The 23,591-nt window shown below is 37.3% G+C and overlaps 1 protein-coding gene across 10 annotated transcripts in view; it reads left to right on the top strand.

The window, feature by feature from the left end:
• The window catches only part of TCF12 (transcription factor 12), a 220,839-nt gene that overhangs the window by 78,728 nt on the left and 118,520 nt on the right, over window positions 1-23,591 (top strand). For 9 of the 10 annotated variants that reach the window (XM_075100285.1, XM_075100281.1, XM_075100286.1 and 6 more), the window contains 2 exons: window positions 14,502-14,575; window positions 18,193-18,261. In XM_075100285.1, the coding sequence (XP_074956386.1) occupies window positions 14,502-14,575; window positions 18,193-18,261 (143 nt within the window). Of the gene's footprint in view, window positions 1-14,501; window positions 14,576-18,192; window positions 18,262-21,428; window positions 21,448-23,591 lie in introns of those variants that run through there. The other variant, XM_075100287.1, reaches the window with a different exon arrangement.

Genomic DNA, 23,591 nt, shown 5'->3' with positions numbered 1-23,591 from the left:
TCTACCTTCACCGATGGTGGGTCAGTGTTTGGTTCAATTGGCAATTTTGTTCCCAAAGCCTGGGACCCTACAGTGCTGGTAAAGACCGAGGTGAAGAAGGTGTTGAGGACCTCTGCCTTTTCTGCATCATTCGTGATTGATTCTCCTTTTCCGTTTAACAATGGGCCTATGTTTTCCTTCTTTATCTGCTTGTGGTTGACATGTCTGAAGAACCCTTTCTTGTTATTTTTTATGTCTACAGCCAGTTTCAATTCTGTTGTGGTTTAGCGGCAGCTCAGCCCCACACAGTCGCTCGCTCACTCCCCACCGGTAGATGGGGGAGAGAATCAGAACGGTAACGCTCGTGGGTTGGGATAATAACAGTTTAATAATTAAAATTGAAGGAAACAACAGTAGAAATGCAATGTAAAGGAGAACAACGAGAGGCGCAAAGCCCTGGGCGAGGGGGAAGGGAGGGGAGAGGGGGAACGAACCACTGGAACAAACTGCACGTGCCGCAGCCGCCCGCCGACCCGACGCCACGCCGCCTCCCCGCTGCCAGTGCCCCCCCTTCAATATATTGGTCATGGTGTCACATGGTATGGAATGAACCTGCCATTGGCCAGTCGGGGTCAGCCGCCCCCACCATGGCCCTGCCCCTCCCAGCCCCCCCCCCCCCCCCCCCCCCGAAGCTGGAAAGGTAGGCGACCCCCACAGTGAGGAGAATTAACCCCTTCTCAGCCAAAACCAGCACAAATTCAAATTGGGCTTTTGCTTTTCTGACTGCGTCTCTGCATTCTCTGGCCATGCCCTTGTAGTTCTCGGTGGATAATCCTCCACTTCTCCATTTCTGGTGTGCTTCCCTTTTGGATTTGAGTAGACCCAGGAGGTCATGGTTGAGCCAAGGGGACCTCTTGCTCTGCTTAGTTCCCTTTCCTTTATAGGGGATAAACTGGTTTTTTGCTTCCAATAGAGAGTTCTTGAAGGATCCCAGCTCTCACTAGCTCCTTTGTATTCCATGGAAGCCTTCCATCGAATCCCTCCCATTTGAGCCCCTAGTGCACTGAAGTTTCCTCTTCTAAAATCCTTCTAGAACCCTTGTCTAAATTTGTTTCATATGGATTCTGCCCGGTGCTTTAATGTTTTGTTTTTTTTTTTTTTTAATCCACAGAATGGTAGGGGTTGGAAGGGACCTCTGGAGATCATCTTGTCCAACCCCCCTGCTTGAGCAGGTATACCCAGGGCAGGGGGCACAGAACCATGTCCAGGCAGGTTTTGAATGTCTCCAGGGAAGGAGACTCCACACCCTCTCTGGTCAGCCTGTTCCACTGCTCTGTCACCTTCAAAGTAAAGAAGTTTTCCTCATGTTCAGGCAGAACTTCCTGTGTTCCGGCTTGTGCCCATTGCTCCTTGTCCTGTCACTGGGCACCTCTGAAAAGAGTTCACTCCCATCCTCTTGATGCCCACCCTTCAGATATTTATAAGTATTGATAAGATCCCCCCTCAGTCTTCTCTTGTCCAGGCTGAACAAACCCAAGTCTTTCAGCCTTTCCTCATAAGGGAGATGCTCACTGGGCTTTCATATCACTAGTGAAAATTCAGTAAAGAACTTGCGGTGTTTTGGCTGTCCCATGTGCATATGTGGAATGGGCAGAAAAGGACATGAACATTGGCTAGCATAGCCCTTAAGTTATGTGAGCGTATCAATTGGTTTGAATTCAGGTGAAGAGTGTTAAGTTATGAATTTGCTTCAATTTACAAGTATTTCTTAATTTCCTTAAAAGTACATGGGCCAGCCTTGTCTAAAGGAATATGCTCTGCATTTTTAGTCCACATGAACATGTGTTGTGGAGCTGTATGTGATGTTTGTTATGAATTGCCCTGTTACACGTGTGAATCTTCAGAATGCTCTTTCTACATCTGGGAGGGTAGGTCAGTGTTTTTCTTCGAAGCACTATCAGTAATCTTTCACATATAAATTGGGTTGTGAAGAGACATTTGAGGCCTTATTACCCTTTCACAAAGTGTGATCTGCAAAACAAGTGATAGTATGTTGAAGAGTAATAATATTCTTTGTGATCGGAATATAATAAATCCTTTCCCAAATACACAATCATGGTTGTCCCTTTCAAAAAGGCAGAATTTTTGTTATTTTAGGTATTTAATAATGTGAAGAGTTTGTCTTCTGTCAAAATTACTTGATAATCCTTATAAATTGTAACATTTTTAGTGGCTGAGCAAAGCTGGGCACTTATACAGATTTCATTGTATTGGAGTGTTGGAGTATGAAAAAGTAAAGTGCAAAGTGAAGCAAAGCCTGAAAGCTGTTGCCAAAGCTAAAAGCAGTAATATAAAGACAACAGAATGCAGGAGTTAAGGCCAAGAAAACTTTAAGTCACCACCCAGAGAGGTGGTGTGTTTGAATTGGCTTGTTTTGGCAATGCTTAAGATTCTAAAATACAAAAGAAAAAATGGGCTATAGTAATTTATAGAAGCAACTCTTTTGGCACATGGCACCCAAGGCTTGTTTTGGCTGAAATTCAAAGTGTACTTAAGATTTTTTGAATAAAGATTCTTACTTTCTGTCTTTTTAATTTTAGAAGAAACAGAGGGAAGGAAAATTCTTGGGTTTTATTGCCATTTACTTCAAAGTAATTTACTCTTGCTCTAAATTTCTGCTAAAATTCTAGCAATTGAATGATAAAGTATGTGTGTGAGTGTTCTGGCAGTGTGGAACTTCCTGACAACCTGCTTCTACCCTAACACTGAGCAGATCTGATATTTTTAAGATTTTTATGAAGCTTATTGGTGTTTGATGTAATTCAAACATGCATTTATTCAGTTATTTTTCTCTCACACTAGCATAGTATCAATGGTCCAATAAAGCCAGTAGTCCCAAAGTAGACTGCAGGGTTTTATGCATTACCACCCAGTCATGATGTCTTTTTGGCTCTTCTTTTATTTTTGTCTCTTTCTTTTCTCCCTCTTTTCTCTTTTTCTTGAAGAAATCACTCTGGTTTTAAAATACAGCCAGTCCGGAGCTAGCGAATGCTTGAAAAGTGATGTTCTGGCTTCCCTGGCCCTTCACTCAACCCTGATGTTGGCCATGTCTGCTTCTTGTCTCTCCCCTTCCTTTCTGGCAACACTGGTGTTTTTCTGGCCTGGTAATGAAATACTTCTAGGACCTAATCTGGCCAGAAACCAACAAGGGGTTTTTTTTTTATTATTCCTTTGTCTACTAGTTTCTTCCTGAACTGGTTTACTGCAGGACCCTACAAAACACTGATGCTAGTATGAGGGAGGAAGACAGAAAAGCTGGGCTATGGGCAGCAGGGACAGTGAAGTGTTAAGGGAAGCTGGATGGCCTCCTTTGGGTGGCAGCCAGCCCTTAGTAAGATAGGCTTGTGTTTGCATACATAAAACTTGACTCATGAGCTGTTGTCTGGCAATGGTTCCCGAGCCAAAATCCTTTGTGAGGAGTTGGTAAATGTTGCTTGCCTGTGTGAAGGCTTACTTTGCATGAGGAGATTTTATACTGCAGGAGCTTGCATGTTGGCTAATTGGTCTACTGGAAGCTGTGCTGGCAGGGCTGGTGGTGACCAGCTCTCTGCAGTACTAGGGGACTGAAGGTTTTTCAGTACCCTTTCACTTCCTATTCTCATTCACCTGTAATATTAAACTTAGAGTATTTGTCCTAATTTTAATGTAAAATCATTAGCTTCTGTGTTCTCGTTAAATATCCCTAGAAATCTGTTTTTAATTTTAAGGTGTAACTTGTATAGGAATAAAGTTGTAAGACTATTTGATGTTTTCTAGAAGGAGAGACTCTTAAAAAATTCTGGGAGGAGGAATTAAAAAAAAATTAGTTATTGATTGCTACTTGCTTTTTGACTATAAGACTATTTAGGTTAATGTTTGAAGTGTGTAATGCTACATTATTATTGTAGGAAGGATAATCGGCAGGTAAGGGTGCTTTTCACCACAGAAGACACTCTACTGCATTTTACTGGCTTTCAGCATTTTCTAGCTGTAACCTACAGAACTGCTGTAACAGCATACTTTGAGAAGCAGCAGCAAATTTTTTGTTTATTCAAAGTGCAACTAATTCTCATTTTTTAAAAAAGCGGAAAAAAAAAGACATTAGCACACTTTAACAGCAACAGGTATGTCAGTTCCAGCTGTAATATTGTTGGAGAAAGAAGTCAATTTAAAATGGGGTTACTTGAATATAAGTTTCAGTCCTAACTTTTCCATTAAAGTTCTGCTTCTGAAGTGTGTATGGTTTCTAAGTGCACTTTATTAAGTGTTTGAGCTCATGTAACACTTGTTACAAGAAAAGCATTGAAAACTCACATTTCTATAAGAAGTGTGATATTTAGGATTTAAGCCAAGGTGAAATGTTAGGCAGTCCAACCAGACTGGAGTATTAAATGAAAAGCTAGCAGAAGAAATAAAAGGAAGAGCAGTTAAGTCTTCAAATGTGGGGTGGGGGGGAATTCTTTCTTTTGGTTAAGAAGTAAAGTTGGAGAAATCTCGACATCTTTGCTAGCAGACATAGATATTTCTGGACTCATTGTCACCATACCCAGATCCTGCTAGATTTAGTAGTTATTTTCTGGAATATAAAAATAAGTTACTTTTTTAGTTAGTTCAGTTCTTTTCAGAATAGTTGGATGCTTCTGCTAAATTAGCAATGTTAAACTGTGGATAATTATTCTTCAGCATTTAAATACCGTAGTGCTGACTGTGGTCCTAACTGCTCTAGAGTTGTTACTCCTGTGTACTGATTCTCTAAAGGTGTAATTTTGTTGTTGAAAGGTAATCTTCCCAGACTTACAAGCTGTAACAACATGGATATACTAGCAGAAGAACGTTAAAATGCAGATGATCCTGAAGTGCAGCAGAAATTAGTAGGTCGGCTAATACCTTTTGCTTATGAAGGAAGAAACTAGTGACTACAGGTGTCAGGCAACTTTTACCTCAATGAGCTCTGGTGAGACATCTTGGTTCAATGGGAGGAACAGCCTTTCTTTTAAATAAAGGGAAAGAGTGGGAACACCTAATGAACAGAAACAAATGTTTTTTAGGGCTGAAGGTAAACTAGGCTCCCTCAGAAATGTCAGTGGCTGCAGGCCTGCCAGCATCAGGCAGTGATCTTCTTTCCACCTCGTTTGTTGATGTGGGAGACTGAACTGTATCATATCAGCTTTCCAGCATTGTGGGCACACCATCATTTACTGCCACTCAAGCTAAGGGAGCTGTCAACACAAAGCCTGCCTGCCTGACTCAGCAGACAGCTAACAGCTGAGGCAGCAAGGAGCTAGGTTCAGCAAATATTTGGCAGATATAATGATATCTGGGAAATTTAAAGACAGATTTCTCTCCTTTGACAGAGAATGTCACTTGTTCTTACTTTGAGAACGAGGCTCAAGAATACCAATGTCAAAGAAGTAGTTGGAAGAAATGTCTCAATGTCGAGGAAAGAAAGGTGTATTGGGTTTTTCTGTTTGTTTGGGTTTGTTATGTTTTGGTTTGGTGTGTTTGTGTGTGGTGTTTTTTTGTTAAGGTGTCTGAGGGCCCTGCTGGCAAGCACAGGCTGTGCCAGAGCTCCATTGCTTGTTCAGACTGAATTCTGGCTATGACTTTTGGAAGTAATAGAATTATCAAGAACTGTTGGTTTTGGGCCTCCACGAAAGGAGAACATCCAGCAAGAGCTTTACTAGATTCCACCTAGTTTATGGAGGGGGAAGCACTAGTTAGTACAAAATGCATACTGGAAAAAGTAATCTTTGATATTGCAGGCTAATGCTAACTACTATCAGCTCAAATTCTTGACTGTATAAATGCAAGTGGAGATGCTTCTTGAAAGTTTTTAATAGTTTACTTTACTTTAAACCTTTTTTTTTCCGTGTCTAAAATAATAGAAGAAAACACATTTTGCTCTAGGCAGCTTTTTTACTGAAGGAATACATGTGCTATCTTTCCCTCGGACAAACCATCAGCGCGCTTCACTGTGCTGCAGGGCAAATGGTGAAGCCTTAACCCTGCAAAAGTTTATTGGATGAAAATGTAGTTTGGAGGGTTTCTTGATTTTTGGGAAAGAGGAGAGGTAAGTGAGCCAGGTTATAATAATTACCTAGGTCAACATTTGCTATATTTATTCTATTGTTTTTTTCACATGCAACTTAGACCTAGTCTACCACATCTCTGGCTTAGATGAACAGATGTGCAGTGCTTATATTCATCCATTAAGCATTCTCCCATTTAAATACTGAACAGATAAACTTTGTTTTTAGAGTTAAAAGATTATGTTTAATGCTGACATGTTCATATAAGGGACACTTTCCCCAGCTGAATTGAAAGAGCTAGAATTCACTTATGAAGAACTTGAATTCACACAACCCTTGATGTATAACTTCGCTTTGGTCAGTAATGAGAGTTCAATCCTGTGGGTGAGCCTGTTAGATGTGCTCTTTAGAACAAGTAATTGTATGATATCTTCTTTTTAAAGATATGCCTGTCTAGAGGTAAACATGAAAACCTCTCAAAGTTCTTTGTATTCTACATGCTTTCTTTTATGAAAACTCTAAGATGTTAGCATATTGTTGTTTTAATGTGAGATGCCATGCTGCTGTTAATAGACTTCAGATTTTAGTAGTGTAGGGTAGCCAAAAATCTGATACAGAGGTAGTATGCACCTTAGCAAAGTATATGTTTTCTTCCACCTGCTTTTGGGAAGTGGCTTGGTCTAGATCTTCTGAAGATCAGACCTAAACTTATGTGATCTTGACTGCATATCTGTAAATATCTTTGTTTCCAGTCGTAGAAATGTAAATGTGGAATTGCATTGGCCTTTCTTTGGCTATAATGTATACTATACTTGGCATTTTACTTAATGCTCAAAATCCTGGCTCACTAAGATATAAGGTTTTTGTCTGATACTTTTTCTCTTCTGTTTCACCAACATGACCTCAGAAATTCAAAATATGTTTCTCACAAATGTATTTTTTCAGCTGCTTGGTTTTTTTTCCCCTCTGCTCTTAAACTGCTTGGTATGTCAGAGGATCTCTTTTTCCTTAAAAGGTTTGAGTGTTAATTAATGCCTTAATGATCTTCTAAATGTCAAAGTACTTTTAGGTTGCTGCAATTGTATGATTTTAATTGTACATGTATGAAGATGACTGACAACCGTCAACACAATGAAAGGACACTGACCTCAGGTTGATCTTGGAGTTTGTTTTTGATAGGGTCAAAGTTTGCTGGACAGGTGTTTGCTGGACACCTTGTGTTACAGTAAATTGACCAAAAGCACTTTTTCCTAATATTTTTAGACAAGTTATTAAAAAATATTTCACGCTTGCAGTGTTTTCTTTGTTCGTGAGAGATAGTGTCTCAGTTACACACTGTGTAACTCAGGTTGTATTGTGTTCTGGTGCCCAAACTGGCAGTTTTTTGTACTGTTGTAATACAATTGTTAACAGTAGCTGTTAACTCTGAGGCTATATTTGAATATTTTTGGCCTGTGTGCAGTCTTGTGACACTGGCTTTGATTTGGTGTATATATAAGTGTATATATATTTTGAAGTGTGTTTTATAAAGCTGTTGAGTCATAACTGAAGTAACCACAGGAAAATTTGCTAGTAGAATGGATTATTGATAGCTAATATTGTAGGGCTGAGACTCGCTTGTTAAAGCCTCTTCAGTCTGATACTTCATGATTCAATACAGAGAAGACAATAAGCAGCATGATGCAATTCAGTAGTAGCTTAACTGTGTGTGTTTGCACGTGAATAAAAGCTCTGGGTTGTATCCCTGCTAAAGGCTTGATCTCTAAGCTGGTTTGCTTTATTCACGTTTGTAACTACAGAGGTTTCAAAATATACTCTGTGTGCACACATGTAAATATTATTTATATACAGAATATAATCCATGAAGATTAGCATTTAAATTTTTCTTTTAGAATTTTAACCTTAAATTGCATGGAAGAATAATATTAAAGCTCGTATTAATAAAGGGAAATATTTTTTAGGTGCAAAGAACAGCTTTACTATGTAGTGCTCTGAGCACCTCTGTGGATTTGTAAGGAAACTCCTGTTTTTTAAAACTAGTTTAAATGCTGATTTTTATAGTCTTCATCATTGGCTTATGCTTGAACTGTCTGAATAAACCTACACAAATAACAAATGTATTGCATACAATATATTACATACAGTATTATAAATATGCTATCTATGAACTGTACCTGATGTACTTCTGGCAAGATGGGTGTAGTAATGTGCAGTTTTCTGGTTTAGTACAGTTTGGGTAGCAAATGCCAGTTCCAATTTTATTTTGAGCAGGTTATATTGTAATTTAAGTGTCCAGGTTATGCCAGGTCACTTGGCATGTTCGGTGATGTGATTTAGAGTCTAGGAAGCAGAGAATACAAGGAAAGATAAGCCGGTAACTTCTGAGATTTCTGTAAAAGCGCTGTTATTACAGGAATTAATAACCTAATGTTGTTGTTGTTAGGCAATACAGGGGACTTATTACAAGAAATGAATAGGATTTTTTGTGAAATTAAGTTAAAAGTAGTAATTGCCTTTTTAAATAGCAAATTGTATTTAGGTAGTGGATGGAGACAAATCTAAAATATACTTGATAGTTATACAGGAACTGTATTACTAGTACTGACTTTTGATGTTAATAGATGCTGTTAAAAAGTTGATGCTTTTAATCAATTTTTCTGAACCAGCATGATTTTTTTCCATTTTCTTCTGACTTTATACAACGTAAGTAATTTGTTGTATTAGAAAAAGTTCAAGTGTACGCACCAAAGTTGTATTCTGACCTGAGAAAATACTGTTCTTGCAATCCATTTTCTATATGAAAGTATAGGTTTTAATCAGCTTTCCATAAAGAGAGAGTTCAATTTGCTGATATGTTTTAGGTTACAACTAACTTTTAACACCTGTCAATACTAATTTTGTTCTAAATTTTGATTATTGCCCAGGCAAGTTGTATACTTGCTGTACATTCCTCCCATTTGAATAGTTTTGTTCTGACGTTTTAATTGTGATTGTTTATTTTGGGGATAGAAATCAACTTTATACAGCAAATCTTATTGTCTGTTCTTAAAATAATTTCCACAATAACTGTCATAGCAGGCATTTATTCTTTGCTATGTCAGATAATCATGCTCTGGGATTCTCCAGGATAAACAATGTTTCAAAAATGCAAATTATTGTTTGTGTAAATAAGTAGTTACTACTCTTAATAATCCCTGTTGATATTTGAAACAGATCTTACAAACTGATCTTTGCAAATAAAAATATTCAAATGGAAGCTAGTGTTTTATGGGTGATCAAGATAACTGATATCTCCTTGGGGTGGCTTCAATCCCTGTGGCGCTTCGTTGTGCTTTTAAACATCTCCATTAGAGGTTGGTACTTAACAACCCCAAATCTCATGATTATAAACCTGACTGGGCAGGTGGGGGAGGATATTGAACCTAACAGTTCAGCTCCGGAGAAATCTCACTTTTAGACAACACGATGGATTAAGTCTGACTCTGCGGCTCAATACAGGGAGGAGAGTGAGCAGCATCACGCAATTTAATACAATTATCTCAGGAAGCTTCTTCAAGGAATTGTGGAGTCCAGAGTTTGCACCAGACAACTCTGACTCAAGACAGTGTTCTGGTGACACATCGACAGCACTTCCATGAATCTTCTCTGGAGCAAACGGTACAAAAAAAAGGGATACTACTATGCTACTCCCACTAGTGCCTCTAATAAGCAATTCTGTTACTGGAGAGGCACTTTCCTTTTTGATCCGGAGGGATTGGTGGGGGGATGACAATGACAACTTCATGTACATATTGGTACATTTTCAGAGAAACGATGCGGACTGAGACTTAAGTTTCTCATTATTTCCCCACCCCCCACCCACCATGCCTGAAGTACTTCCCCATGCCTTTTCTCTGGGGGCGGGGTGGAGGGTGGAGAGAAAGCCCTCTATTTATATAGTTTGAAATGAAAGTCTTTTACCTAAAAATAATTTTACATCTGAATTTATCCTAATGGCACTTAAGTGATTAGACTGTTGATAGGTTGCCCAGGTTTCATTTCGCTTCTCAATTTGATTAATGCCCTTAGCTTTGTATATTTTAAGCACACCACATGGCATCTATTGTCAAAGCTGCTTTTGGTTTTGTGTGTTTCCACCACCCCTGCTAATAAATACGTGGAACTATATCTTGTCTTTACTTGTATATCTGACTTGCAAATTCCAGGTGCTTTGTTAGAATATAAATGATTTTATTATGTTATTAAAAATATTAAGTCTGCTATAAAAGGAGAAATATTTTCTATTTGGAATCAACAAGAAGAGGCTGAGAACTAGTCTTAACCTATTGAAATTTAAAATTTTTAATTGCGATAGTATTTCTCTGTCAGATAATATTCTCTTTGCATCCCCATACTGGAAAGTCTAGGCCCAAAATATAAATTTAGATAAAAATTTTTGTCTTACTTCACAATAGACCTTTGTAATATACAGTCTAATGGTAGGTTGATTTGTTTGGGTGTTTAAGATGCAAAATACAATCAATGCTGTTATGGTTTGTGCTCTGGGTTTTTTTGCAATTGATTTCAGTTGCTGAACCTTATCTGAAGGAATATCATTACTCTGAAACAAAACTGGATAAAGAAGCTATAAAAGATAGAAACTCATACTTTGAGTACTTAGTATAAAAATCTACAATGTGGGTTTTTTCCGTTTTGTGAGATCATTTATTTGATCAACATCATAGCAGATGGTAACCCTATAAAGTACATTATCTTGTTTACATGAACATTGGAGCCTGTGTCTTTTGAAATAAGTTTTAAATATGGTCTTCTTTATCTTATACCAGCAAGAACAACAACTTTCATTTCAGATTGATTGTAAGGATCAACTTTTTTTTAGACGAATGTTTGGACCTGTTTCTTCAGAATTAACACATATGTTGAACTAATGAGGCAATAGGTTTCTTCAGCTTTTCTTCTAGAAGAGCTTGAAATGCTCACAGCACCATCTTAAAAGTGGCATTAATCAAAGCCCTTTTAGAATTCAGTGCATAAAGCCAGAAAACATCCTCATGACTGCTTGGCCTGATCTTCCTGAGGTGAGTGAGGAACAGTCAGCCTTTCCTGTGGCCTGGCCAGGGTACCAGATCAGGGACCTGTGCTCTGTCTGTGTGGCTGGCCAAAGGCAGGGCCAACGTCTGGCTGGTCCTCCCTGGGACAGGGGCAGTGAGTGCAGTGGAGGTGCTGTGTGAGCCAGAGCCACTCACGGACTGGCAGCTGAATCCGCTTAGACAAAGATCAGACTTCATTAATTACTCCTTGGTTAAACTACAGTGTATCTGTGATAGAAGTAGCCGATTTTGATTGAGAACTGTGAAATCGATGCATGAGTCACTTCAATTACTTTCCATCCTCAATGCCCACTTAAAAAATGAAAGTGGGGATAGAACCTTGCTATACTTCTGTCTGCCTGACTGCATGCATCTGTGTTATTAGACCTTTATAACACGCAGCTGTTGAATTTTCCCCCTTTTTTGCATTGCCTCAGCAGATTGAGATACTGCAGACTTTCCCTGTGCTGCATGTTTTTCAGTGCTCTGCTAACTGTCACAGCTTTCCTATGCCCTTTAGCATCTGTGATGAATTAGTGGATACTGGAATTGGACACTGTGTTTCCTTATGGAAGGGGTTATACAAAGGTGATGATCCCCCTAGTTGCTCCTTTCTGTTATGCGTTTCCCAGGAAAATGCTTGAACCCTTTTGATGATACTTCTGTTTGGAGATTTTATTGAATTTGTTACCATAGATGACTCCTGTGTTCTTACTGTGTGTTCCCCACTTCAGGCTCTTCTGGCTTATTCATGTAGAGCTACCATTTTGGCTGTATTAAAGCATGTGGTGGTTGTGCCCAGTCTGCTAGAATTTGCTGGGTCTTTGTCTCTTGCAGCATTTGGTTGTTTTTGATCTGTCATCAGTGGAAAAAACATTAGTGCACAAATCAGAACATTGTTGGCTAGCCGGTTCTCTGCTTGTTTGACATGTGCTGTGTTGATGGGGACCAAGGGCAGCAGGGGTGTCATTCCAAGTCAAATCCAGATGCCATGTGGCAGTAAGAGGGCTGGTGTTCTGTATGCAGTATATGGAATTCTTCCTCATAGCCATCAAGGAGCTTCTAAAATGTGAATACATTTGCCCCGTGTGCAAATTCTGATTAAAGGGTAGGTCTAGATGAAGCCTGTTTTGTAAGCCTGGCTTATAATAAAAGAAAAAGTGCTACATGAAAAGGAGGAAAAAGACACCTGGCAGAAAAAAAGGAAGCATGTTGATACTCCTGGCTACTCTAACTCTACCAGGCTTTTTTAGAACAAAGAATTCTGGGAACTATTTACAAATTAGTTTTCTTCCCTGTCTTAAACTGTTACATTTTGTTTTAGAGCAGTTTCTTTAAACAATTTGGTTGCATAATTCAAATGGTGGAATTAAAATATGAGAATTTTTAGCTATACATGTGCTGATTTAGCAGAACCTTAACATAAGTCCTCATGTCCCACTGACTCAAATTTTTAAATGAGTAACACGTTCTGCTGATTAGGGGTCATGCATCTAAACACTCTATGCATAACGATTATCTACTGATAAATATCCTAAAAGCAGTTGATACAGTAATGTACTGTGTCTTAGTCTTTCCCAAAAACTTTGCCTTGCCGTAAGATTTTCTTTCTCCTTCCACCCCCCTCTCCCCCACCCCCAGTCTCCTTTGAAACTAAAGCAATGGAAGACTTATGATAATCACAGGATTACTAGTGCCCTTGTTTCTGGCAGAAAAGTGTCAGTTGTGCCAAAAGATTGCTTTTGCCTTTGTCAGTGCCAGCCACGACTTTTTACTCAACTCCTGGACCAGTTACAATGAAACAACAACAGTGCTGTCAGCTGCAAAATGCAGCAAACTTCCACAAACTGCTGGCTCAATATAGTGGTGGCTTTGCATTTTCAAGATGTGTTCTCCAGCCTCGAGGATCTTTCCTGCAGTAACAAAAGATGTCTATAGTTTTTATCTGGGTGATTGTACTGTACTTTCAGTTCAACATGCCTTCTGCAGACTGTCTTTGTCAAAACAGCATTTTGTGGCTTCATAAAACACATTTCTTAAGGAAATAAGCATTAGAATACTATTACTTCGTATGTAGCTTTTGCAGTATTTCCTTGCATTTTAGTCTGTAGTGTGGCCAGTCTGAGATATATGCATGAATATCTTATAGTTGCAATATAAAGGTAGGGTTTAGGGATGATTGTATGGAGTAACTTGCACTCAGCTCTTACAAATGGTGACACTTAGTTCTTATTTATAAATTATGACATAATGCTTCATAAATAATTTATATGATACATCACAAAGAATTTGTTCTATATCAAAGCTCTGTATGAGAGAACTTTGGGTGACAAGGAAGTAATGAGTTGTGTTTTGTACGCCAGAGTGTGTGGAAATCTGTAATTTAGGAGGGCAGTGTTCCACCTGTTTTAAAAACAACAACAACCAAAAAAAAAAAAAAACCCACCCCAAACAAAAAAAACCAAACTTGATCCAGATAATCAGGAACCTAATTACTAGAGTAGTAGCCTTATCCTGTATGAATAAATTGGCTATAGGAGTTCAGGTACTTTTGCAATTACTTGTTTTGGAATGTGGTTTGAACAATTAACTTTGAATAGAAAATAACTGGAGAAAGTGTTGGCAACAGTATTTCTAACTGTGGGCTAAATAATACATGGGAGATGTCTTCTGATACTGAGTTTAAAGATCTCCCTATTTTCTCCTTCCCCTTTCTCTATTGAGCCGTAACCTGGATTTGCATAAAGGGAACTGATTCTAAAAGAACCGTTACAGACTTTAAAAAGATTCCTGTTTTAGTAGGGTAAACATCATGAGTTTCTGTGTGGTTTTTTTTTAAGCTATTGAAATATAACCAGTCTCTGTTGCCTTTTTCCCTGCTTACACTACAATATCTTGCATGTCATGTAAGGACCAAGTAGGGGAAAAAAATTCGCACATTTAAAAATACTTAAGCAAAACATAAGAGCAAAGAGTAGATAACAAGTATATGTTTCACAGTATGTGCTGCAATATTCAGTGCTTAAGACGCAGTATAAATCAGGCTGTGCAAAAAAACAGGCTAACATCGTTGTGCTTGTTTTGTTACTCATGCTAATTTCTTATGGATTGAGTAAGGCAGGCACTGCAAATTGGCAAATCTTTACTTTTTATGCTCCTGTTTTCAGCATCTGCAGGTGTCCAAATGAGTAGGTTGTTTTGTAGCCGGCTTCATTAATAAGGAAACTGTTCATCTTAAGTTTTGTGTTCAGAAATACTGCTTTAAGTATATGGAAGTGGATGAATTTGCTTTCAGTTTGTATCAGAGAACATTATGCTTTGGCTATCTTTTCTTATAGGTCTGTATTTTTCTTTTTATTGCTAGGTATGGATGACCGAACAGGTGCCACATCCTGGGGAACAAGCAGTCAGCCAAGTCCTTCATATGACTCTTCAAGGGTAAGGTTCCCACATATACTTCGTAATGAAAATTTATGGGAATATACAATGAAAATCAGCAGATGATTTGGCAATGTTTTTGGAGGGTAAACTCCTTTACATACACAGATTAGCATCTTTTAGAGACTTCAGTGACTTTGATATGCTGCAGTAGTGATTCAGATTCCTATGGCTAAAAAACATAGGTCAAGAATTTATTATAATAAACCATACATAACTGTATACATTAATGATGAGCATGCATTTTATTTACTTTATGGCCAGAAAATGAAAATAGAAGTCAGGTTACTTATTCAGGAGCAGATTAAGATTTATTGGCAAAGTGTAGGGAACACTTGCCTCTCCATTAACATTAGCCAGCAATAGTATGTGCTGTGTCATGATGTTGGAGAGAGGCTTCTCTTTTAAAATACCTTCCTCCTGTTCCCATTGCAGCTTCATCCATCCTGCTTATTGAGCTAAAGGTTTTTGACAGTATCTAATATCCTAAAATAATGTTTCCTTTTTAAAACTCAACTCAGTGGTCAAAAGCAAGCTTTACCCTTAGTAAATCACATTCCATTTAATCTACTCAGTTTTCTTTTTATTAATATCTACTCCCTAAAAAGCCAATCAGCTAAGTACCTAATGAATTAATTACTAGAAATAAACAGCATGACTGATGGGCCTAGTCTAAATAATCTATTCTGATTTCAGTACCCTTGAGCCAGAGAGCTGTATTAGCTCTTGCACCTTCGCAGTTTTCTCTTGCGGTGGAATGAAGTGGTTACGCTGCAAGGTCTTGTCCAGCTCACTGGCTATTGTTAAAACTTCTGTCTGACTTTGGAAGACAGCATTAGAAAGATTTATCATAAAATTCTAGTTTTTCCATTGATCTTTGGTAAATATAATAAAAAGATGGAAGAACTTCATGGGTTGCAAAAGTATTTCTGTGCAACATAGAAACTAGGCATCCTTTTTAAACATCTGCATAATTTGAGCATGAAGCCCACCCTTCAGATGCTTTTTCTACATTTGAAATAGTATCTTATTACGTAGCTTGAAGTAACTTGTACTGTTATTGTGTTTGGTGTTTCGATGCTCATTTATGATGTTGCTGATCAATTTTAATCAATCATGACTTAAGCTGACCTAACTGGAATTTGAGCTTGTGATTCATTGGCTGCATGGCCATATTAATCACTTATTTTTTATGTTAGATGATCAGCCAGCTAACATTCCAATAATGTAAAGTCAGGGTGACTGGTGTTTTAGTCTTTTGTTTGTTTGGGGTGTGTTTTGTTTTGGGTTTTTTTGTTTGTTTGTTTTTTTTGATGGGGTGGCTTTTAGCTTGCTTATTTTTTTATTATAATTAAAGATCATGACTAGGAAATTTAAACACTGGTAAAGAATCAAACCCTCCACAAATTATACCATTATACTCTAAAGTTAATAATAAAGGTAAATGTTAGTGCTGTAACAGGTATACCAGAAGTTAGAATCATAGGAAGAGTTTGGTGCTATTTGGATGTATCATTAAGAAAAGCAAATGTAAATGTAGGTTTGTCTTGAGCCCTACAAAAGGATTCAGGAAAGAGAGATGATAAATTTTTGTCAGGTGTTGTTCTCCCACCAGCAATTGTAACTTGGACTTAAGAGAATTTATATTAAAAAAAAATTTTGTCTTGTGCATTTTTTTTATCCTTCCCGCAAATATTTCTTGCTGAAGGACAGTTGGACTCCAGCCAAACTGAATATATTCTTAAGAGTTGATGGAATCTATCCCCAGAATGTCATTAAAGTGTTTCTTCCTCTACTGGCTAAGTGCAGAGGATTTTTTGTCTTGCATGCTAGTAACTTGAGGTGGTACTGAGAGTTCATTCTGAAGCACCAATTATTTACAGCTTGTGATTTTTTTAAAGAAAATATGTTCATTTTTGTTTAAACTGGAGCATACTGTTCTAATAGGTCTGTCTTAGCTCAAGATAAATATGTTATAAAGTGTGTTTAATTTTAGAGAATTGTCAGCTAATACTGTCTGAATTTTTTTGAAAGTTAAAGACTTTGAAAATACTGGCATGTAGATTAATTTCCCTACTTGTATTTATGGCTGCATTTAATGGTTTTATAGTATGGCTGTGTGTGCATCAGTATAAAATTTAGAACAGGAGAAGGCTGAATACTTGCGTACAAACTTTCTTGATTAATCAAACTAAGACTGAAATAATCAGATTCATATCTTCCCTCTGTCTCCCTTAAGTCTTGTATGTTTTGCCTTCTCTTTTTTAAAAAATGCATTTGTTTATCTAGTGTTGAGGTGGTAAAGTTTCCTTCACTTTGATAGGGGGCTTCTTTTGCCTAATGGCAGCAGAGATCATTTTGGGGGGAACCCCCAATAGTCCTAAATTCTAGTGAAAGATTATAAATTGAGTGTTTTTACAAATGTCTTCCTACACTAACTTTCTTTTTGAAAAACCTGCTAAATTATATAAATGTAAGAGCAAGTCTCATGTTAGCACAGAATGTGACATTAGACTGTCCATAAAATTTCTCTGTGGATTCAGCTTATCTGTGAGCTGTTGGCTCCGCAGTCCTGACACATCGATACAGCAGCAGTTCCTGACGGGATCACTGACCAGGTAGTGGATGCTGGTAGGTTTAGTTTTTCCTGAGAGCCGGTGTGGTTAGGTTGTCTTAGGAGGCATCAGCCTCTGGTGCTAGGCTTTGAAAGATTACAAAACATGTGCATCCTCTTGGTTTTATGTAGTATCATCTTCATGCACTGAGGAATAAGGAAGGCCTGTCCCACTGGGTTGGGATAGTTATTATGCAGAATTGATGTGAAGTGGCTATCCAAAAGAATTCAGAGGGTTTGGCTATCGATGAATATAGATCTTTTGCCCAGGCCTTCAACACACCTAAAAATTTGATAGTGGGAGGGGAAACCCTTGCATGAATCAATAAAGAATGGTTGTCTGAGATGTCATTTAAATGACAATGGTTTTCTTCTAAAGAAAACTTAATTTCTTTTACAGGAAAACTCCATTCCTGTAGTTTCCCCCAAAAAATGAACACTAGGAATATATACTGTCTGTATATAGAATTGGTAATGGTTGAGAGGCACAAATTCATTCATCACATGGCCATATTCTTCTGCAAAAAAAGTAGCACAAAGGAAGTTCTCTTCTGCATTGAAATAACTAAAAAAGTACTGGACTTCATTTACCTGTCTAAATCAAGTTTACATGCATAAATTTCGGCTAAAGATGTATGGCCCTTATTTTTTTTGTTTTCTTTCAACTACTGAGATGCACTACACTGCTGGTTCAGAATTTTGAATAAAGATAAGTTCTGATTACTCCTTCATATGCTGCCAGATTAGATGACTCTGAGGAAGTCTTAAAATGAGTTGAGTCTGTATTGTAAGAATATAGATCAGAGTCTCAAGAAGCAGGGTAAATGATATACTTAACCTTTTACATTCGTAGGTTATTCCTTGTGGTGATTAACATACAGACTTTAAATAAGTTATAATTGTCTTGACCATGTTCAACTTCAAAATCTAGTGCTTTTTCCCATAATGTCAACATAGACATTTATTATTGTCCTAATTGTTATTCCTACTTGCGTGTTTACAGGAAAATGGCAGTCTTCATGGAAAAAGCTCAGACCTCTCCACAGACATAGAGAAGTTGAAACCTCAAGAGGTACCACTTATTCTTTTTATCTTGTGTGCGATTTAAAAAAAAAAAAAAGAGGCAATTTAGTTTTATTTGTTTAAATCTGCATGCAGCCTATTACTGGAGTTCACAATACAGTGACCAAATTATTTAAGAACTTAAATTGTTGGCCCAGTATTGGCTGGGATTTCCAAAGGCACATAAAGATAAGCAATTTTCAATTAAATAGAATTGGAATTTGGTGATAGTTAAGTACATACATGCTAAAGGCTAATTAAATAAGGTGGAACACTGGCTAAGAGAGATCTTCCTTTCCTGTCCTTTCACAACTCCTGCGAAAGGTCTGTTCAGGTCAGTATAGATGGTCTGATTGCATCCAGTAATGATGCTTATGCAAAGAGTGTAAATATAGGGCAAATATTTTGCCATCTTTACGGTTGTACTCTCCTGGCAAAGCCCAGCACTTAGGGGCTTAGGTGATTCCCTGGACAGAGCTGACTTTTTGGATGCTGTTCTTACAGCTATTGGTGGACTCGTTCTCTGGGAGTTGTGAATTTTCCTGACTTTTGATTACAGTTTTGGCAATAATTACAAGCGTTTTGGGGCAGAAATAATGATGTTTTTGGCTTAAGTGTGCTGCCTAGTGATTTAAGTAATTTCCACGATGTTTCTGTGTTCTGAATAGTAATGATTGGTTCTTACTGATGTACTTCATAATTTTTTTTTTGTTTCACAAACAACTTTAGTTTACATGCCACTTGCATGCCTCTCCTCTTTTCAGCTGAATTGAAGAATTGTAATCTATTTGTCTCTGCTTGTATAGTAACTTCTCCTAACCTGTGGTTAGTTCTTGGTGCCATTCTCTTAATCTTCCTGTTTCTTCTGCGTAACTTAAGAGTTAGGGTGATTATGGCTGCATGCAGTAGTCAAGATGAGGGTATACCATCAATTTCTGCATGATGTAATGATACTTTCATTCTCTGGTCTTTTCTTACTCATTACTATGTCTCGCATTTTTTGATCGTTACTGAGCTCTGAAATGATACTGTTTCAAAAACTGTGTAGAAAAATAAGTATTTTTTTTCTTGCATTCTTAAGTAGTAACCATATCATTGTGACATAGAGTTATTTTTTAACATGCTGCTTCTGTATTTGTTTACACCAAATTTATCTGCTGTTTTATTGCCAGTTTCATGGAGAACTTGCTTTGCAACTCTGCCCTAACATATAGTTAGGATAATTTTTAATTGTTCTTTGTTATCAGCAAACTTTACTATGCCTTTGTTCCCCCACTCTTTTTGATGTATTAATGGAATTGTTGAAGAATGTTGTTCTGAGTACAGTTTTTTTGGGGAAGCTGGGAAGACGTTGGTTACTTCTTTTCACTGTGACAACTGGACGTATGTTCCTGTGCTTAGGGTGGGGTGTTTATTTACTTTAATCTTTTGATCAATAATTAATTCACAAAAGACCATTCTTTCATATCCTATAGTAGTTTAATTTATTTTGACAGTCTCTGGTAATACCTTATTAAAAACAAATATTCTTATTTCAGTAGTGTTTTGAACTAACATTGAAGTCTGAGAATCACTGCAGGCTTGACACAACTTTATATAAAAGCCTTGTTTTTTCATTAACTAATAATGTTAAGTAGTGTTCTAACATTGTAAGAGCAGTGGATATTTGTATTAGAATTGGCTGTGACAATCTTAAATTTGTAAAAAGGTACACATAGAGACATTAGTGACTTCTGTGTGCAAAATCTGTTTTGCATAGGCCAAATGTTTTGTTAGAAAAATCAATCGTTTGAAAATATATAGGGGGAGGGGGAAGGGGAAGAAAAGAGTAGGAAAGCTTTATTTTTTAGATGAATAATTCAGGAATAGTAATTAGCAAGCTAGTGGAATTCTATGAAGTGCTGATAGTCTCCCTTATTCTTGAATGATTGTACTAAAGTCCATATACAATACTGTGTGAAGATTTGCTGTCTCTTGTGGTGCTTTATTTCTTCAAATTCTCCAATCTTGGTTTTACTTCTATATGTGTAACAGAGGTGTTTTTTCAGTGAATATTTTCTGGTTAAGGTATGCGAGTCCTCCCTTATCTGAGTGATATAGAGCTAGAGATATTTTTGCATGCGTTCATAACCCCTTGCATTAGAAGGATAGCTGGCTCTTAGCGTATGTCACAGAGGACTGTAAAGCTGCTTTTGAAAGCCTTGCTCTATTGAGCTCTTTGAAGCAAATTCTGAGGTACTTGAGCGAAGTAGCATGTTTGCTGCACAATAATATATTGCCCTATAGTGCTTGAAATTTTTGTTTTCCTATTGTGAGGTGCTTCTGAACTTTCTGGCTTTTCCGCTTTATTTGGGAGTTTTAATTTATACTCGTAACCTAGCAACAAATTGGTACAATTGCTTTTTCAGGATAAATATTGTCTTTAAATTAAACATTTTTCTACCATAGTTTTTATTGTGATGTGGCTAATGGTTGCCTTTATTTCATGAAGAATAATGCTCTGTGAGGTTTTATTTCATTGTTTTGGGTTTGTAACATGTTTTTGCAGTAAAAGGAGCAAGTTAGTTTTTCATCTGTTTTGCTTGATTCAGAGACAGCAATCTAATCTAAACAATATTTTTCATAAGGCATTTCCTTGCTGGATAGCCTTTTTATATATATACACATAATACTTTTAACTCTTAAAAATTTAGCTTAAATTAGCTGAAGGTATTTTTCTTCCAAAATCTGAACTGTGTGTATCTTAAGTATCTTCCAGCATGTATATTGCACTAAAAGCTGTGAGTGTATATTTTGACCTGATTTCACAAAGAAATCAGTACCGAGTATGTGGTTTATCCTCCTTTTCATTTATGTAACACTGATAGATATCTACTTGAAAGCAGAGTTGAACTGATCAAGATACCACTGCTAGATTTAGATGGTTTCGTAGCATTAGTCAAACAGGTTGTCAACAGTTATGTCCTCTATTGTATGTAAAATACTGAGACATGAATTGGAACCCAAAGTACAATATGAACAAACTATTCTTCCCCTGCCTCTACCACCATCAGTACTTTTAATTTGCGAAGTAGTCAAAAAATAGTAATAAGATAGCAGGTTTTGAAATAGTATTTTATACCTCTTAATCTCAGGTACATAACAAGAAAGGAAGCTGTTAAATAGCAAAACAAGACAAGAGGGACACAGAAATACAGTAAGTGTTATCAAGTCTGTTGTATTTGTGTCCTCTTTGTCCTTTTTTTTTTTCTTTTTTTTTCTGTGGGGTTGCGGAGGGAGGTTGTTTGGTGGTTCTTCTGCTGGTTATTTGCTTTTCCTGATGTATTCTATAAGTAAGCAGATGATTCAGTGTGAAATCAAAGCTAAAATTAAATATTACATATTCAGTGCAGAGGACACTTTCACAAATGCAGCTTGCTTTGGAATTTGATCTATGGGCAGCACTTTTCAACGCAAGATTTGATATTTAAGTTCTGAATGCTTTAGTTAGGTTTAAGTATTGTCTTTAACCATTTTGTTAGTATGTTGGCTATACCTGTATTTTATTTCCTGGTTTATAGCTTAGCTAAGATCTAGAAAAATCTGGTTTCAGTGATATGAACTATTTTGGAGAAGTGTTGTGTGGTGTGGTGGCTTTTTTTTTGGTTGGTTTTTTGTTTGCAACTACCTATCATACTGAAATTAAGATTGGAATATGTTCACAAATTAGTTTTCCAGGTGGCCAGGGAATTGTCCCATTATGTATCACGTTGACATTTGTCTCAAGAGTTTAGAGAAGTGTAATTGGCTATTGGGTTTAGCTGTTTAAAATAAGAATTGTCATTCACTAAGGTAACTTCCTGGAAATGGATTTAGAACTGGAGAAAACAGTGATTATTTCAAAATAGATTCCTTGTTCAACGTGTTATGTCCTGCTTCCAAAGCTCTACTAGGTTAAAAATAAACAAACAAACCATGTTTTCAGTTTTTCTCATATTCCATTCCTGCATGCATAGTTTTCATCTATTTCAACTTGATATGTGGAAATAAGCTAATGAGTAGTTTTAGAGCTCTCTTACAATACAACTTATGGTGACACTTGGAGGGTACCTTGCGAAAGCTCTCTTGACTTTTCCCAGTATACCTGAAATCTGGGGTAGTGATCTCTGCTTTTTTTTTTCCCCTGTCTAGCAGTTGACCAAGTAATATATATATAAAGCTACATTTCTGTCTTCAGGATATTGTAGTGGAAGGTTAAAACTTGCTGATAGTGAAAGGGAATAAAAATTAAAACTAGACAGCGTACAGCTCCATGTTTCTGGTGAAGTTGGGTGATCTCCATCAGATAACTTGCGTTTATTCCTCTGTTTAAGCATTATACAAGTTTCTTGCACAATGAAGTGAGATGAGGTTGAAGTACTGCCTGTTCGCAGCAGGCTGTGAGATGGCATGCATGGAGCCTGTGGAAAGAAGAGGTCTTTGTTTCCTGGAACATCAGACAGGTCTTCAGCTTGGTCTCTTAGCTTTTGGATCGTAGAAGGCAACTGATAGTAATATGGGTGAAATGGTCTAAGGAGTGTGGGGAGTCTCCCATCATTGTCCATCTGCTCCATTCCGTGCCCCACCCCCATCCCTGCATTTTCCCTTGTTTAGAAAGTTACGGTAGTCTTCTGTTTGACCTGTGACAGAGCTGTGTGTTGTCCTTACAGAGGATGCTGGTACTGCTACAGCAGAGAAAGGCAGTTTGCTGGATGCATTTTTTAATTGTTTGTGATAGAAAAGATTTGATTATTGAAGAAGCTGCTTTTCATTTCAGTTTTTGATCATAATGCCACTGGATTGGATTTTTTTGTTGTTGTTGTTGCATGTTTATACACTGTTGATTAATTATGTTCAGCCACAAACTGCCTTATCCCAGAATTCCCCATTCTCACAGAACAGTCTCTCTGCATATCTCTAGTCCATAGAATTACAAAATATGGTCCAGTATAGTTGCAATAGCAACATCTGAGTCAATAGTCTGTGTATAAATAACCTGAAAGTAGGTTTTCAGACTTAACTTTTGTTCTTGTAGAGTTGATTGGAAGGTCTGTATTTTCAGACTTAAAATTATTCAAATTGTATTAAGTACTTCACTTAAAAATGATAGACTGAATTCCTAAAATACAGCTGGTGGATTTCTGTGCCTCTTTAGTACTTCTTTTGTCAAAAGTATACCTGAGAATGTATACATTTTGCTGTCTTGCTGTGTCTTTCCATGTTCTTCTCAGATGAATATTTTGTAAAATAATTTTGGTTACTGTTTGGAAATAACGTTGTTCCCAACTAATAGTTTGCTGCAGGAATGTTAGTGGTATAAAT

Source organism: Phalacrocorax aristotelis, chromosome 7 (assembly GCF_949628215.1).
Source record: "Phalacrocorax aristotelis chromosome 7, bGulAri2.1, whole genome shotgun sequence".
In the NCBI taxonomy this organism is placed as follows: Eukaryota; Metazoa; Chordata; class Aves; order Suliformes; family Phalacrocoracidae; genus Phalacrocorax; species Phalacrocorax aristotelis.
Note: the sequence above shows the minus strand (reverse complement) of the source record. Positions and strands in the feature narration are given on the sequence as shown.